This window comes from Labeo rohita, chromosome 23 (assembly GCF_022985175.1).
Source record: "Labeo rohita strain BAU-BD-2019 chromosome 23, IGBB_LRoh.1.0, whole genome shotgun sequence".
NCBI lineage: Eukaryota > Metazoa > Chordata > Actinopteri > Cypriniformes > Cyprinidae > Labeo > Labeo rohita.
The window spans coordinates 22,674,835-22,693,778 of record NC_066891.1 but is presented as its reverse complement, the minus strand read 5'-3'; the positions used below and the strand labels follow the sequence as shown (position 1 = coordinate 22,693,778).

The 18,944-nt window shown below is 36.4% G+C and overlaps 1 protein-coding gene across 1 annotated transcript in view; it reads left to right on the top strand.

Annotated features, from left to right (window-relative positions):
• Positions 1 to 18,944, top strand: part of plxnb1a (plexin b1a) — a 105,175-nt gene that overhangs the window by 64,834 nt on the left and 21,397 nt on the right. The window contains 11 exon segments of the mRNA XM_051096405.1: positions 548 to 601; positions 603 to 731; positions 3,525 to 3,653; positions 6,734 to 6,834; positions 6,960 to 7,092; positions 8,169 to 8,325; positions 9,771 to 9,879; positions 10,508 to 10,616; positions 13,412 to 14,086; positions 16,899 to 17,033; positions 18,286 to 18,408. Of these exon segments, the coding sequence (XP_050952362.1) occupies positions 548 to 601; positions 603 to 731; positions 3,525 to 3,653; positions 6,734 to 6,834; positions 6,960 to 7,092; positions 8,169 to 8,325; positions 9,771 to 9,879; positions 10,508 to 10,616; positions 13,412 to 14,086; positions 16,899 to 17,033; positions 18,286 to 18,408 (1,854 nt within the window).

Genomic DNA, 18,944 nt, shown 5'->3' with positions numbered 1-18,944 from the left:
AAAACATCTCCTTCTGTGTTCCACCATAGAAAGACAATCATATGATTTTTAACAACAATAAGTGATGACAGAAGTTTTGTGTGAACAATCCATTTAAGTAGGATATTACTGATCCACAGACAAACACCACCACCCAAATACAGGACTCTTTGTGTTTCTTACAAATCCTCAAACACTAAAACACATTTTCCTGATCCCCACATGTTCTCCAGTCTGGTACACAAACAGAATTACAGATCACTTTTGATAATGAAGGAACATGGCATGACATGCAAGCTAGATTTTATCAAAGACTGCTGGAGCAGATTTGATAGTGTTAGTCTCAAAGAAAGGAGCAGCCTTGCCATCCTAGTGTGAGACCAAGATAATCTTCATCTAATCTGGCTTTCTGAACTAAGAGGATTTGACAGCCTTGAGGCAACAGACTGAGAACTAAACCCTTACGGTACAAAAAACGTAGTTTATTATTACACAACATGAAACTGGATTATGTCACAGTGCTTTTGCCAAAACCATAGTCACGAAAACTTGTTTTTGTATCCCGCAGAACACCCTGAACGCTTATCCCTGTGGCTCGGACCACACCCCGAGTCCAATGGCGAAGCCGGGTGCCGATTGAAGCCGAAGCCGTATTGGGCAGCCCATCCGCCCGTCTCACTGCTGTCGCCGTTAGTGTAAAGGAGGGGCACACTATTGTCTTCTTGGGCGACTCCAAAGGCAATTTGCTTAAGGTTTGTGACATTAAAATTTGTCGTTTGACTGGTCATTTCTAAAACAATTTATGATTTATAGTATGCCTTTTAAACCACTAGGGAAATATTAGTCCACTTAATATGGTAATATTATCTGTCTACTTGAGCAGGAAAGAGATTTCGCCTGCAGGGTGAATGTGTCATAGCCCAGGATAGTGCTGAAACAGCATACTTAAGGCTTTTTTGTGTTTCCTCAGTTGGACCGCAAAGCAGCCTTCGCCACAAACCACCCTATATGAAACGCTGTATTTGCAGGGATTGTGATTGCTCAGAGACCACCGGAGACTCTGTTTGACAATGCTTGTAAATTCAAAGGTCTCGTGAGCTGAAATTTAAACAAGTTACATTTAGGCCTTGGGCTGACTGGATTTGCATGCCACAGCGGGCAAAGGTCAAACCATAGTGTTTGGTTAAATCTGAGCAACATTGCATGACCCAAGCCTCCCTCTGACAGCCAGTCACTGTTCTCTGCTGTTTTGACACATTTTGGCAAGTCAGTGTCATTGTTCACAAGCGTGTGTGACATTTTTACAGAGAAAGACAAGTGACGCATTTAGAGAACATTTTTGAGTAGTTGTCATCACAATATGTATCAGATTTTAAAATTTGGCTATTTTATATTTTATTAAATTTAATTATTTCAGAACAGCACATGTTTTAAATCAAATGCAAATTCATGGCCCAGTCACATTTTCTTGATTTACATTAACAATGCAGTCAATAAACTGTTTATTAAAGCAAAGTATAAATCTCATCAAGTTAGTTTTTCTAAGCATTTTAGGTTTATTCTTATCCAATATTTTGAGGAGACACTGCCTGCCTTGCCTCCTCGGAGGAAACGCCCCTGATGTACAGTTGAGGTCAACAGCTTAGATCCTCCTTTCAGAATCTGCAAAATGTTAATTATTTTACCAAACATTTTTTGTTGTTTATTTAGTACTGACCTGAATAAGGTATTTCACATAAAAGATGTTTACATATAGTCCACAAGAGAAAATAATAGTTGAATTTATAAAAAAAAAAAAAGACCCTGTTCCAAAGTTTACACCCCCGTGATTCTTAATACTGTGTTGTTACCTGAATGATCCACAGCTGTGTTTTTTGTGTGATAGTTGTTCATGAGTCCCTTGTTTGTCCTGAACAGTTCAGCTGTCTGCTGTTCTTCAGAAAAATCCTTCAGGTCCCAAAAATCCTTTGGTTTTTCAGCATTTTTGTGTATCTGAACCCTTTCCAACAATGACTGATTTTGAGATCCATCTTTTCACATTGAGGTCAACTAAGGGACTCTTACAGAAGGTTCAAACGCTCACTGATTATTCAAAAGGAAACACGATGGATTAATATTCGGTGAAAACTAAAAATTGATTAAACTGGGTAAATTGAACCTATTTTGTCTTCTGGGAAACATGTAATTATGTTCTGTAGCCTTTGAAGAGCAGTACTAAATGAAAAAATATGACATTTAGGCATATTTTCATTCTATTCAAAAGTTTACACCCTGGTTCTTAATGCATGTTTTTTGTTCTGGAGCATCAGTGAGCGTTTGAACCTTCTGTAATAGTTGCATGTGAGTTCCTTAGTTGTCCTAAGTGTGAAAAGATGGATCTCAAAACCATACAGTCATTTTTGGAAAGGGTTCAAATACACAAAAATGCTGGAAAATCAAAGAATTTGTGGGACCTGAAGGATTTTTCCTGAAGAACAGCAGACAGTTTAACTGTTCAGGACAAACAAGGGACTTACAAACAACTATCACTAAACGAAAAAAACACAGCTGTGGATCATTCAGGTAATAACACAGTATTAAAAATCAAGGGGATGTAAACTTTTGAATGGGTTATTTTTATAAATTCAACTGCTATTTTCTCTTGTGGACTACATGTAAACATCTTTTATGGGAAATATGTTATTTAGGTCAGTAGTAGCAGCATGCATTTTGTAAGAGCCCTCTTATTTTGGTGAAATAATTAACATTTTGCAGATTCTGAAAGGGGGATGTAAACTTTTGACCTCAACTGTAGGCATATGTGTAAAAATACCACATTTGTCATCTGTTTTTGTATGGACAACAGCAGTGTATACATTCTGCTAGATATAGGTGAGCAACAGCATAACTAAATGTGTGTAATTAAATTATGACGACAGGTTAATTTGGGGTGAAAGAATTGCATATATATTTGAATTTTCCCTCACAAACAGGCATTCCGGTACACCTCGTCTAATCATACATCTACACAGCTATTCAGTCTTGCATTATACGGTAATGTTGCAATGCGTGATTCCTCCTGCAGTAGACCATGGCGGACAGTTTGTCAATCCAAATCCAGTTAAAACGCAAACCTGAATGGGTGGAGTGCGTGAGCAGCTCGCGGTATAAGGTGTCTGAGACTCTCAAGCAGGATACCTGCCCTTCTGATGGGATTCTCACTGTTCTAATCTGGTTTGCTGAAATCGACCCCAAGTCATGATAGAATTCAAGAGGCATTAGGCACCTCTCTCAGATCCTTGTACGTCGTTTTCCTTTAATGAGACTTAGAAGTGCTCTAGCGCTAAACCATTTCAGCCGACACTTTTAGCACTTTTAGTTAGACCTGTCCACAGCCAGCTTTCCTCGTGTCTCGAAGGTGTCCTGTTGCAATTGATGTAGTTTCATGAGCCTAAATATTCAATTAAACCTTGAGGAAGTTCTTAGGAGCCGTTGTCAGGTTACTTATTGAAAGTAATTTTTTTTTCATGGTGAGTTTTTCAAGGTGCTTTTTTATCTCATGCTAGGTTTTCCGGGGTAACTCAGGAGAGGTAAAGAAGTACTCTACCCTTCTCATCCAACCTGGTTTGGCCATTAATAGTGACTTGCTATTGGATTCCACCCATAGACACATCTACATCATGACCAGCCATTCTGTGAGTTCAAAAATCTTGTCATTAGTACAGTACCAGTAAAAAATGATAAAGGGTTTTTTTTTGTTTGTTTTGAAAGTGTCATGCTCACCAAGGCTGCATTTAGTAGATATTGTAAATTTGATATTAAACTGTTATTACAATTTAAATTGTTGAAACGTTGATAATAAGTAGAACCTTTATTATTAGTGCATAATCGAATGACTTCTCACATTTGGCACTGAACACTGTAGAGTAATGTTGCTGAAAATGATGCTGAAAAAAGCTTTAACATCACAGCAATATGTGTGTATATATATATATATATATATATATATATATATATATATAAAGCATTTGTTTTTTTATTTATTTAAATAAAATTGCAATACTATTTAACAGTATTATATTTTGAGTAAATAAATGCAGCCCTAGTGAGGATGACAGGCTTCTTTCAGAAAACATTTTTTTTAAAAATTCAGTTGGAATTATTCAAAACCTTTTTTGACTGATAGTTTTATAGTTGGCCAATAACATTTTTTTTTTTTAACAACAATAGATTGTTATATATTTTATCTGCTGTAACTGTTTTTTTTTTTTTTTTCATAATTCCAAATTACATTTTATTTATTTATTTATTTATTTATTTGCATTTGTTTTGCAGTAGCACATGTATTAATGTACTTACTGTGAAACTATTTTTGTAATAATTATAGGATAATTATGTTTAAAGTCATTTTATAGAGTGTTGCCTGATTTTTGAAAATCGTGTTTAAATAAAAGCAAAAAATATACATTTCAAACCAATTTGACTGTAGTCTAACATTAGTTTCACTAAGTCAAGTCAAGACATGTTTATTTATATATAAACAAAGGTGACTTAGATTGTACAGGTTCTAGGAAATTGTTGGGAAATGTCATTGCCTGTTAATGCTTTATTTTTTGCTAACTTAGCCACTGTATTGAATAAATACTTGGGGTTGTGTTTGTTTTCTTCCAAAAGAGATGAAAAGTTATCAGATCTAGCAGTTTTTAGGTTTTTTCTGTAGGATAAAGTACTTTACCTCCATGCAGTACGAAATACCTCTAGTTTTGTTTTCTTCCAGCTGCGCTCCATTTTCAGGGCTGCTCTCTTTTGGGTGTGAGTGTGCTAAGTGACCATACATCCTCTCTTTTTCTGGACATGTCTTGGTCAAGATTTCTAAATTGCTTAAAATGTCTGGGTTTTAGCTTTGTCTTTCTGATGTCTTTCATACTTGAAGGTAATGACCGAAAAGCAGTACAAAGCAATGTAATGCTACATATAATACAGTATCTCACAAAAGTGAGTACACCACTCACATTTCAGCAACGTTTTTAGTATATCTTCTTAAGGAACAATACTATAGAAATGAAACTTGGATATATTTTGGAGTAGTCAATGTGCAGTTTGTATAGCAGTGTATATTTACTGTCCCCTCAAAATAACTCAACATACAGCCATTATTGTGAAAACAGCTGGCAACATAAGTGAGTACACCCTAAGTGATAACAGCACTATGTCATTTAACCATGCAAAGCCACATGTCCTATTCATCATGTTCATGTTATTGTCTGCTTGACAGGACCATACAAAGTTGTGTATCTTGTATTAGAGCAGTTAAAATGTGGTGCTTTGAGTACAATTCTCTCATACTGACCACTGGATGTTCAACAAGGCACTTCATGGCAAAGAACTCTGAAGATTTGAGAATCAGAATTGTTGCTCTCCACAAAGATGGTCTAGGCTATAAGAGGTTCAGTAACAACCTGAAAATGAGTTACAGTACTGTGGGCAGGGTCATACAGAGGTTTTCCAAGATGGGTTCCATTCAGAATAGGCCTCACAAGCGTTGATCAACAAAGTTGAGTGCTCGTTCTCTGCGTCAGGTGCAGAACCGGGCTTTAAAAAAAACAGAAGCATGAGTGCTGCCAGCATTGCTTTAGAGGTTGCAGAAGTAGAAGATCATCCGAGAAGGAAGCCTCTTCTGAAGCTGGCTTACAAGCTGGCTTTCCTATGGTCTGATGAGACTAAGATAAACTTGTTTGAATCAGATGGTGTCCAGCATGTGTGGTGATGCCCTGGTGAGGAGTACCAAGAAAAGTGTGTCTCTCCTACAGTCAAGCATGGTGGTGGTAGCATCATGGTCTGGGGCTGCATGAGTGCTGCTGGTACTGGGGAGCTGCGGTTCATTGAGGGAAACATGGATTCCATTATGTACTGTACATTTCTGAAGCAGAACATGATGCCTTCCCTTCAGAAACTGGGCCGAACGGCAGTTTTCCAACATGATAATGACCCCAAACACACCACCAAGATGACAATTGCCTTGCTGTGGAAGGTGCAGGTGAAGGTGATCTGACCTGAACCCTATTGAGCACCTGTGGGTCATCCTCAAGCAGAAGGTGGAGAAGCACCACGTGTCTAACATCCAGCAGCTCCATGATGTCATTATAGAGGATTTAAAGAGGATCCCAGCAACAACATCTGCAGCTCTGGTGAATTCCATGCGCAGGAAGATTAAGGCAGTGCTAGATAACAATGGTGCTAACGCAAAATATTGACTCTTTGGACACAGTTTTGACAAGTTCACTTAGGGTGTACTCACTTTTGTTGCCAGCTGTTTTGACAATAATGGCTGTATGTTAAGTTATTTTTAGAGGACAGTAAATATACACTGCTAAACAAGCTGCACATTGACTACTCTAAAATATATCCAAGTTTCATTTCTATAGTATTGTCCCTTGAGAAGATATACTAAAATGATTGCTAAATGTGAGGGGTGTACTCACTTTTGTGAGATACTATATATAAGGACTGTAGAAAACACTTCAATAGGAAAACCAGCCAAAACCCTGACATTTTAGGCAGCTTATAAAAAGAGGATATATAGTCACCCGAGTGTATTTTCAAATACACCCGGCAAAATTTCACTAACAGTCACCACAAAAATGTGGAAAAGTGCAGATTTGAAGTGCTTTACCATCACATTCACCCATATGCCTGAAGTGGAAGCTCTGGGTCATAGCTGTGTCCGTGTGTGATGTGTGAATAAGTGATTTCTCCTGGTGTGCCGTGTGGTCAGGTGGAGAAGAGGCCTGTGGCAGAGTGCGACAAGCACGCTGATTGCGCTTCCTGTCTGGCAGTGAGGGACCCGTACTGCGGTTGGTGTGTTCTTGACGGGCGGTGAGTTTTATCTTGTAATTCCTGCTTTGGACTGCAGTTTTCAGTTTATTTTAGGAGTATTTCACTCTGTCTGTCAGTTATCTTACTCATCCTCCTGTCGGGTCTTTTCCTCCTCACTCCTCCAGGTGTGGGATGCGTTCAGACTGTAGGCTGGGCTCGGTTGAAGGTCACTGGCTGTGGAGTTTTGATGAGCAGCAGCAGTGCTTGAGAGTGGAGTCACTAAGCCAATATAACGCCAGCCTTGGAGAACAGAAACAGGTATAAAATCGTTCAGTCAGAAATTGCGATGATGTGGGGAATTCAGAGCACCATCAAAATTCAGTCCTCCTCCAACCATAAAGCCTAAAAGTATGACGTAAACCCTGCAATATTTGAGTTAATATCTTTCATATAAAAGCCTTCAAAAGTTTGGGGTTGGTTTTATGTTTTTTAGGGAAGTTTCTTATACTCACCAAGGTTAAAAAATACAGTGAAAACAGTAATATTGTGTAATAATATTGCAATTTAAAAAACTGCTTTCTATTCTAATGCATGTTTAAATGTAATTTATACCTGTAATGCAAAGCTGAATCATTACAGTCTTCAGTGTCACATGATCCTTCAGAAATCATACTAATATGCTGATTCACTGCTCAAGAAGCATTTATTAAGTAGTAATCTTTTGTAAAATTATATATGTCTGTACTGTCACTTTTGATCAAATCACAGCATTGTTGTTAAATAACTCACCCTTCTTTATTCTTATGAACTCAAAAGAAGTTATTTTGAAGATTGTTTGTGATTAAACCTTTTTGGTTCCCATTGACTTCCACTGTAGTTTTTTGTCCATATAAATGGAAGTCACTGGGAACGGAAAATGTTTGGTTATCAACATTCTTCATAATAACTTGTTTTGTCATTGTAAATGATGGCAGAATTTTCATTTTTGACTAAACTGTCCCTTTAATTAAATATTACTGACCCCAAATTCTTAAACAGTAGTGCAAATGACATACAATATATCCAAAGCTGCAAATTGGTCAGATTAAATATTTGTTTCTTTGTGTTTCATTTGTTTTCAGTTAGCATATGGTTAGTGAGTTACAGTAATTAGTCTCTAAGCTAGCAGACTCTGCCACTGCACTCCCTAATGGATTAATTCACACATTATCTTGTCTCATTTTCGATGCTTAAAAGCTTTTTCCCCAATCATTGTTATTTTAACTCTTCCTTAGGGGATGCTTTTCTATTTAATTATCAAAGCTGTAAAGCTTATTGAAACAAAAATTATGTTTTGTATTACTGGGCAATGATTGTGGGATTATTACCTTGGCTAATTGTGTGTTTGTGTTTAGATCGCTGTGGATGTCCTGGGTTTGCCCAATCTGTCAGAGGGTGACATGTACTCGTGTTTCTTTGAAGACACTGAAACAGCTGCTTTGGTCCAGGGCACCACAGTCACCTGTGCCACTCCGGAGGCCCACAGACTTCCACCGGTACCACATGGAGAGGGTAAGACAACCCACACACTAATGAAGTTTGACATGTTTGAGTCAACTTGAAAACTGGCCTTAAAGCAATAGTTCACCCCAAAATTTTAATTCTGTCATTAATTACTCACCCTCATGTCATTCTAAACCTGTAAGACCTTCGTTCATCTTTAGAACACAAGATATTTTGATGAAATCCGAGAGCTTTCTGACCCTGCGTAGACAGCAACGCAACTGACACGTTCAAAGGCCCTGAAAGGTGGTAAGGACATCATTGAAATAGTCCATGCGACATCAGCGGTTCAACCTTAATTTTAAGAAGCTACAAGAATACTTTTGGTGCATAAAGAAAACAAATATATTAAAAAATTAACAATTTCTGATTGTCACATGGACTATTTTAACAATGTTCTTACTACCTTTCTGGGCTTGAACGTGTCAATTGCGTTGCTTTTTATGGAGGGTCAGAAAGCTCTCGGATTTCATCAAAAATATCTTAATGTGTGTTCTGAAGATGAACGAAGGTCTTACGGGTTTTAATTAATGACAGAATTTAGATTTTTGGGTGAACTGTCCCTTTAAGGAACTGGTTTACATGTGTAAGAGCCTGTTTGCAAGCGGACCCATTTTTGAATGAGGAAATCTTTGTTTTTCCATGATTGTCATTTTCTTAAAATTAAAAGTGATTACCATTCAGAAAGTTTGGGGTGAGTAATATTAAAAGAGTAATAATAATAATGATAGTGGTTTAATTCAGCAAGGATGCATTTAGCTAATCAAAATTGACTGCAAAGACATTTATAATTTTACAGAAATTTTCTTTTGAAGTATCTATTTATTATATAATTTTTAAAAACATGCATCATAGTTTCTGCAGCACAACGGTTTTTAATGTTAATAATAACAAGAAGTTATTGATAATTACCAAGAAGTGGTGACAAGTTTCTTGAGCAGCAGCAAATCAGCATATTAGAATGATGTCTGAAGGACACTGAAGACAGTAATGATGCTGAAAATTCAGCTTTGCATCACAGGAATAAATTACATTTTAAAACACACTCAAACTGAAAACAGTCCTTAATAATATGTCACAATATTAAATTTTTGTACTGTATTTTTGATTAAATAAATGCAGCCTTAGTGAGCATAAGAGACTTCCATGAAAAGCATCAGAAAAATCTTACCAACCCCAAACATTTGAACAGTAGTACATCACCCTGGGATCTCTCTGGAATTCTGTAATGCTCATGTTCCAGTTTCACTTCCTCTGTTGGTTTTCCGCACCATTACTTTTCCATGGAAGCATTCCACTGAAAAGTTAATGATATTACATGAATGGTGAAATAAGCTATGGATGGTGCGTTTAACTTCTCATTATTTTTTTAAGGTTTAATGTGACATGATGTTCCAGTGCCATAATATCCGTTTAACCATTTGACCCAGATTCCTCGTTGTTCTCTATGACAGATTCTGTGTCCGTCACGTTGTCCCTACGCTTCCGGACGGTCACCGTAGCGCTCGCAGACTTCACCTTCTACGACTGCTCTGTGGTGCAGCACCTCTCTGGCACCATGCCGTAAGTGATAAATGATTTCTTAAAGTGATGGTTTACACAAAAAACAAAAATTCTGTCATCATTCACTCCCCATCATGTTTCAAACCTTTAGAAATTGACAAATGACTAATATTAATAAATGCTAATTCACGTTAACTAATGTAGTTAACTAATGTTAGCAAATGAAACCTGTCATGCCATCATCATCCAAGAGCAATATTAAAACACCCATTGGTGAGCGGCTGTCATGTGCTGAGAATGTCCCAGAGGCGTGAGAGGGGCAGGGCAGCTGTCTCTCTCTCCGGACCTCACTAACACATCACTGATGATTTAACAGCTGTTTCCCACATTCCACCATTCCACAGCCCTGACCATCCTCCCTTACCCATACACCCCTGCAGACAGCCGCTGATGGGGCGGCTCTCCCTGATGCTGTTTTGATTTGCGATGTGGGAAAGCTGTGAACTCAGCTCTGTGTGGTTTGATGAGTTTAGGGGAGTCATGTGTAATTCTAGAGCTCAGCTATTTTGGATGCTGGGCTGCTTAGCTGTCTTCGTCTAAATGCTCAAAGGGGTGTAGATGGGTTTAATTTATGCAGTCACTTCTAAAATTTTGGTTCTTTATGTTTTGTGTTGTTTTCTGTTTTTAGGTGTAAGGGCTGTGTGAACAGCCGCTGGAAATGTAACTGGTGCATCCACCAGCATGTGTGCACTCACCGATCCACATGTGATCGCGGTGCGATCATCTACAACCAGCATGTAAGTTTTTGTAAATATGTGAGGTCATATGTGTAAGTTTGATATGCTGTGCAGTTATAGTGGAGCCCCAAATGTCTGAGACCACAGTGAAAGCACATTTATATTTTAAAACAATATATATATATTTTTTTGTGGAGGGTTTAAGTGGAAAGTTGTAGGGCTGTGACAATAAATTGATGCATCACGATTCATGGATCGATTCTGAGATTTTCCGAAATCATTGTGATTCTCTCTGAAATCGATTCTGAGCTTAGTTTTTAACAGCAGATGGTGCTCTAATCTAGTTTTTAATCGCAAATGCTCACGAAGAAGAGCGCTGAAGATCACTTGCGTGTTCAGCTTAGTCATGCAATTGCACCTCGGATGAGAATGCTTTTAGATGCGCGATTAATGTTCTGTAAAACACCCTTGTAATTCGCTTCAACCTTTTCGACTTTATGAATAATTATTGTAGTTTTAAGTGTACGTAAGGAATTAGAAGCAAGTACGACTGTCTCTAAAGCATGCAGTGCCATCTGCTGTTAAAAACTAAGCTCATAATTGATTTGAGGGAGAATCGCGTTTCGGATAATCTGAGAATCATCTCTCAATTTGCAGTGCATCGAATTATTTTCCCAGCCCTACAAAAAAGTATTTGATTTTGTCGCCATTTTGTTACAAATGTATTTGTTTGATCATTGAACTAGAAATAGTAGAATATGAAAATGTGAAATATTTTTTTATTCAATTTGCAATTTGTTTATAGTTTTCTTTTGTTTATTAATTTTTTTTCAAAACATTTATTTTTATTATTAAAGGTTTAAATCACAGGTGGTTTTCAGTGTGGTCTCAGACTTTTAGACCCCACTGTATGTGTTTTCAGCTCCTTTTGCTTTGAATAACCTTTTTTGGTTCGTATAAACTACCATTTGAAAGTTTGGAATCAGTATGATTTAAAAAAAAAAAAAAAATTAAATGCTTTTTTCAGCAAGAATGCATTAAATTGATGTTTTAAGTAAAGGCCTTTATGATGCTACAAAGGATTTTTATTAAAGAAATTTTATTCTTTTTAACTTTGTATCCATCAATAGAGTCGAATGCAATTAAAAATAATTATTAACGTCACAGAAAAGGCATTTATAATGTTAAAAAGATTTTTATTAAATAAATGCTGGTTTTTTTTTTTTACTTCTTAACAGTCAAAATTTTAGGAGCATCTTCTAATCAATAATCAGAAAAATCTGATCAAAAATTAGCCTTCCCATTACAAAGTGATATTCGACACCTTAAAGTGATTTACAGGGAATTTTTGTTTTTACATTGGTAATGGCACTTTTCTAACTTTATTAAAAGTATGCTATCTTTTGTCAAATGTTGTTAAAAATTATATTTTATAAGCTTTAATTAAAACAACAGAATAAGAATAAGTTACCAGTCAAATGAAATCAGTATTAACAAAATTAATTTGTATTTCAGAGGTGTTATAGAAGAACACAAAAGTGTCTTGTAGGTGTATTTTCATATGTTTAATGAGGCTCAGAGGTGGCATGAGTGCAGTTAAATTCATAAATTCATGTTGAGATTAATGTTTTATGAATATAGAAATATTAAATGATTTAACTAACTAAAAAAACTAAAACTGCCAGTAGGTGGCGGCAAGTCACCGATTTAATTACTGAATCATTCATTCATTTGATTCGTTCGAACGGCTGATTCACTTAGGAATAAAGCAAGTGACTGTCTTTATGAATGGGAAATTAAATGATTGTCTCACTATATTTGTTAAAAAACGCACATTCATTCATAAACAAAACACCGCTGTGTTTGAATGAAGATGCACAGCGACACTGTTTTTGTAACTGTTTGTGACTGTGTTTGTTTGTAACTGTTTCAAACTATTTTTGATGATAAAAAAAGCAAAATCAGGCAGTAGTGTTATAGTAAGACAATGTAAGTCACTTAATATTTACTTCTTGGTTATATGACTGTTGTATTAAATTAATATCTCATTTACAAACTCCCTTAAAAAGCATTAAAAGCTGTCTCATCTTAGTTCATTGCGATCTCCCAGAGTTTCATTATAATCAATTAAGCTCTCTAACCTTTGAAGCTCCCCTCAGCGCAAACACAAATATGCTGATCGGGTCAGTTGCACGCAGTAGTTTTCAGTCGCAAATGTTTGAGCTTTGTATTCATTGAAGAATCTTGGAGAAAAGTCTGTTTCCACAAAAATTTTAGGCAAAAAATATTAAGCAGTTGTTGTTTTCAACATTAATTATTGTAAGAAATGCTTCCAAATCAGGATATTAGAATGATTGTTGAATGATAATTTTAAGTTAAATAAACTTAAAAGTACAAGTCATTTCAACTAATAAGTTAAATTAACTTAAAAGTACAAGTCATTTTAACTCACTTTACTGTAGTGAGTTGAAATGACTTGTAGTTTTAAGTTGATTTAACTTAAAATTTTAAGGCAGCTGTTGAACTTAAGTTTTTAAGTTGAAACTAGTAAAAAAAGGTTCTACAGTGTATTAAAGTAGAAAACAGTTATTTTAAATTGTAATAATATTTCCAAATGCTATTTAAATAAATGCAGCTTAGTGATCAAAAGTCTTCAAAAGCATTAAGAAAAATCTTACCAACCCCAGACTTTTAAATGGTAGTACATGTAACGCTTGCTTGTGTGTTTTATAATTTTTAGTATGTTTAATTCAGCATCATTGTTTATTGATTTGAGTTGATCTTAATTTATTTCAGTTGCCTTTTATTTCATTTTTCCCCTCATTCTTTCTGTTGTGTCCTTTGTTCGTCTAAAGTTTTCGCTCGCCACGTCTGCTCCTCAAACAAAAAAAGACGTGCACACGTACACCACCTCCACACCCACGACAACAACCCTCTCGACCACTGAGGTTGCCATGACAACTGAAGTCGTTGTCATGACTACCACGTCAATGACCCCTCCCACTACTCCAGAGCCCACGGCCGCCCCCACCACACCTCTGGAAACCACAACCCCACTCCACTCTCCACCCACCACCCCCAACCACGCTACAACTTCCTCTACGCACCCATCCAGTGCCACTACAGAGTCGACAGATACCACCACAGAGGCCACGACCCTCTCGCAAAATGCCTCTTGGGTGGAGGAGAGCATCCAGGTAGGTTTGCTGTCGACACCGACCTCGCAATCATATGAAGAGCTTGTGGGACGTTCATCACGTGAAGAGGCCGCTGAAGTGACGCTGCCTGCTTTGAGAGCTGGGGAAGTGGTGACAATGGGACCGTTGATTGAAGCGCTGCCCTCGTCTTCTCCTGAAGTGGTCACCCTCTCGCAGTCAGAGATGGATATAGATGCTCTTATAGACACGGGCGTCCCCGTGTCGTCAGCCAGCGCCCCCTCTGGCGACGGTGAGGCAGGGCCTGATTCATCCGATTTCCCCCTCGCTCCAGACACGGACTACCAGTCCGACTCGGCTGACCTTTTCCTCCTGGTGAGTGTGGTTCCTCGGGCCAACTCTGCTCGCTTGTAGCGCTGCAGATGCTGGAGGTTGAACGTACCTAAAGCGTAAATTACATGCGTGAATGATGGGATATATAATTAGACAGATGAAAGCAGTTCTGCTCTATTACTAATTCAACCATAATTATATATTAATGACATTTAATGTTGCAACATCAAAGCAATGTTCTGGGTTCATGATGATGCTGATTTTCACAGAAATTTATTTTTACTCATTCATCATCAGTTTCTAAAAACAAGCAGAAAAATCTGGGTTGCATTAATGCCCTTGCAGTTTAAATGGATAGTTTGCGAGATACAAATTTGCATTTGTGAGAAAAAACATCAGACTCGTGAGACAAACTGAGTTTAGAAAAAAACATCAGAATTGCAAGGTATAAACTTGCATTTGCAAGGAAAAAAAGGCAGAACTGGGAGATAAAAATTACCATTTGCAAGATACAAATTCGCATTTGCAAGAAAAAACATCAGAATTGTGAGATACAAACTGAGTTTAGAAAAAACAAAAGAATTGCAGTGTATAAACGTGCATTTGCAAGGAAAAAAAGGCAGAATTGGGAGATAAAAATTTGCATTTGCAAAAAAAAAAAATTATTTGCAAAATACAAATTTGCATTTGCCAGAAAAAAGTCAGAATTGGGAGATAAAAATGTAAAAAAAATTAGATTTGCGAGATACTGATGCAAAATCAAATCCACATCAGACAGGTGAATTGCAGAATGTACAAATCTATTCAAAAGGTTTCATAAATGTAAATAAGTAACAGAATTAATCATAACTTGAAACTGAAAAATTAAAATAAAGTGTCAATAAAAATGTTCAATCCAACCATTTCACAAATAAATTGCATAACTTGATCAAAATCATTCTCAATCAGTCCAAATCAAATTAACTTAGTATAAATCTAAGAAATCTATGAATTGTATCAATCATATAAGTCCTACAAGTCTGGGGAGAATAAGTCTAGAGAAAAAGACCTAGGCGCACCTAGTCAGAGAAGAGGAGCAAGAGAGAAAAAGACAAAGTGACAGCAAAGAGATAAAAGCAGAAGTGAAAGCTCATCAAAGACAGGTTTTATATACTGGAGAGCTAAAACTAAAAAAAAAAGGGTAATGTTCTGATGCATGACCCACTGGGTACAATGTCTCCAGATGTCAGTCACGTCCACACCAACTCGTGACTGTCTAAATAATATACCAGTGATATCCGGAGCCCAAACTCACATTTGCAAGAAAAAAAAAGTCATTGTGTTTTGAATTGTGAATTGTGATTTGCGAGATACAAATTCACATTTACCAGAAAAAAGTCAGAATTGCGAGATGCAAATTTGCATTTGCGGAAAAAGTCTAAATTGCGAGATACAAATTCGCATTTGCAAAAAAAAAAGTCTAAACTGCAAGATACAAATTCGCATTTGCAAAAAAAAAAAGTCAGAATTGCAAGATACAAACTCGCATTTGCAAGAAAAAAGTCAGAATTGTGAGGCACAAACTCGCATTTGCAAGAAAAAAATGTCAGAATCGGGAGATAAAAATTTGCATTTGCAAACAAAATTTGATTTACGAGACACAAATTCGCATTAACCAGAAAAAAGTGAGAATTGCAAGATACAAATTCGCATTTGGAATAAAAGTCAGAATTGCGAGATACAAACTCGCATTTGCAAGAAAAAAGTCAGTATTGGGAGATAAAAATTTGCATTTGCAAAAACAGTTTTGATTTGCGAGATACAAATTCACATTTGCAATTAAAAAGTCAGAATTGCGAGATACAAACTTGCATTTGCAAGAGATTTTGCAAAAAAAAAAAAGCTTGAGTCGTAGTTATCTTTTTTATTTTTTATTCAGTGGCGAAAATAGGCTTCCATACAGGTTTGCAATGACACGAGGGTAATTTTTTCAGTGAATTTAACTTCCGGTTCCAGCAGTAAAAAATCCCATTTATTTTTCTTCTGTTTTTAATGTATACTTATAAACCTTTGAAAACAAATTTAGTGTTAGCTGCACAATTGTAACCGAGGGTCTATGCTTTTGCTGAAGCAATCAGCCCGTTATCTTTTAAATCTTGTTTAGCTTCAGAATTCCCCATAAAAAAGAACTACATTACCCATTATTCTTCAAAAAACCTCCACCAATTAGGGAATTAAGCAAGCAAATCACACCAAAAAAGCACTTAAGTGCCCGCCCACTCCCATGCAGCACCACAAATCACATAATGGGGTCAGTCTCCCTAAGCTTTCAAGCTACTTAAATATTTGTAATAATTGTAAAATGTACTATATCTGTTTATGTGTGAATTTACAGGCCTATAAGTGTACATTCATCCATCATTTTTCATAGTGCCATTCACAGTGCGTAATTCTTATCCTCATTAAAGCTGTTAGTACACAGTCTTCTAATTTTCAAATACTTTTTTGCTTCAAATCAAAGTTGATAATGTTGTGATTCACTTCATAGCTGGTTGATTTGATTCATTACTCCAATAAATGGAAAAAGAACCAGCGCTGCTGAAAATGTGAGAGGGACACTGTTGCTCTGTATTGAACCCAGAACATTTCTTTAATCATTTAATTTGCTTCTGGTTGCTGTTCCCCATGTGTCTTGTTTTGTCCCTTTCTTTTTTTAATTAAATCTTTGTCTAACATGCTCACTTATGTTGTGCTGTCATTCTGCTTATGATAAATGTTGCTGTAATATAGCAGAAGCTGAGATTTTCCATGTCTGCTCATTTCAAAGGTGTGGTGTGTATAATGAAGTGAGTTGTCCATTTATGTGTGTGATCAGGAGGAGGAGAGTTTACTCATAAGCAGAGGGTCTCACGCCTGTCCGTGTGTGGAGGGCATCCAGGGCAGCTCCCTCCTACCTGTCAATGTGGAGAGGAAGATCACTCTGCTGGGACGCAACTTACACCTCTATCAGGTAACGCAACATCTTGGGACTTGTTGGGGCTTGACAGTCTGGCACAATCAGACTGTGCATAATGTGCATAATGTCTGGTAATGCTCACTTAGACACAAAGGGGCTGTCTGCACAACAACCAATTGCGGTTTCTTTACGGGACATTTAGGGGAAAGTACATTTGAAACCGATCATCCCACATTAATTGATTTATGTGCAACAATGTGGAAACTGCAAAGCATTCTCAGTGAAAAATCATAAAGGCAAGACTATAAATTAGTGGAACACAGTTGTCAGATGTGCTTGAGGGTTATAAATAATACATAAACTTAAAACTTAAAAAGGCTAATATAAACCTGTATTACTAAGTTCAAAAGACATACTCTTGACTCTTGTTTACATACTCTTCATTCTTAAAACAGTGTTGTTATCTGAGTGATCCACAACTGTGGGTTTTTTTGTTTAGTGATAGTTGTTCATGAGCCCCTTGTTTGTCCTGAACAGTTAAACTGTCTGCTGCTCTTTAGAAATATCCTTTAGGTCCCACAAACTTGTTTGTTTTTCAGCATTTTTGTTTGAACCCTTTCCAACAATGACTGTATGATTTTTAGATCTATCTTTTCACACTGAGGACAACTGAGGGACTCATATGCAACTTACAGAAGGTTTAAACACTCACTGATGCTTCAGAAGGAAACACAATGCACTGTAGCTTCTGAAGGCCAGTACTAAATGAACAAAATATGCTCTTAATGCATGTTTTTTCCTTCTGGGGCATCAGTGAGCATTTGAACCTTCTGTAATAGTTGCTTATGAGTCCCTCAGTTGTCTTCATTGTGAAACGAAGGATCTCAAAGTCATACAGTAATTATTGAAAAGGGTTCAAATACACAAAAATGCTGGAAAACCAAAGAATTTGTGGGACCTGAAAGATTTTTTTGAAAAACAGAACAGCGGGCAGTTTACTGTTTAGGACGAACAAGCAACTCATGAACAACTATCAATAAACAAAAAAACACAGCTGTGGATCATTCAGGTAACAACACATATTAAAAATCAAGGGGATGTAAACTTTTGAATTATTTTTTTCTCTTGTGGACTATATGTAAACATCTTTTATGTGAAATATCTTATTCAGGTCAGTACTACATAAAAAATAACATGCATTTTATATGATCCCTCTTATTTTGGTAAAATAATTAACATTTATGATGATTCTGAAAGGGGGATATGAACTTTTGACCTCAACAGTATATCTGTGTGTGTTTTTAAGGACAAGGATCTCGATTACCAGTGTGTGTTGGCGATTGAGGGACGATCAGTGGTGGTGGATGCTTTTGTGGAAGTGGATGACACTCAGCCATCTCTGTTCTTCATTACCTGCCAGCTACACCAGGTCTGCTAGTAAAAAAAAAAAAAAAAAAAAAAAAAGAATCTGTAAAACTTTGACACACAGCATTCATTCTATTTTCATTTACAGGTGTTTTATCTGTATTTAGAATTTTAGCACTTCATTGCTTTGTGTTTTAGAGTTAATGGAAATGTCCGTAAAATTACTGGACAATTACATAATTTTTTTTTTTTTTTAGGTGTATATTAGCAGTGTTGAGGTGTAATTGTAGTTTTTATGTTTTAAATTACTCATTTGTTATATTTTTTTGTTTTCATTCAAATTTTAGTTAAAGTTTTAGTAATTATGTTGTATTTTATTTTATATTTATATTGTTTTATTTACTTATTTTAATACATCAGTTTAAGCTAAATGACAATGAGAACGTTTACGTTTTTATTTTATTTAATTTATTTAAAGGGGACATCGGATGCACATTTTTGACAAGTTGGTATAATTCTTCATGAAACATCTGCTACATACTTTTGTTAAAATTCCTTAATCGGTGTGTAAAACAGCACCTTTTTACCTCGTCCAAAACA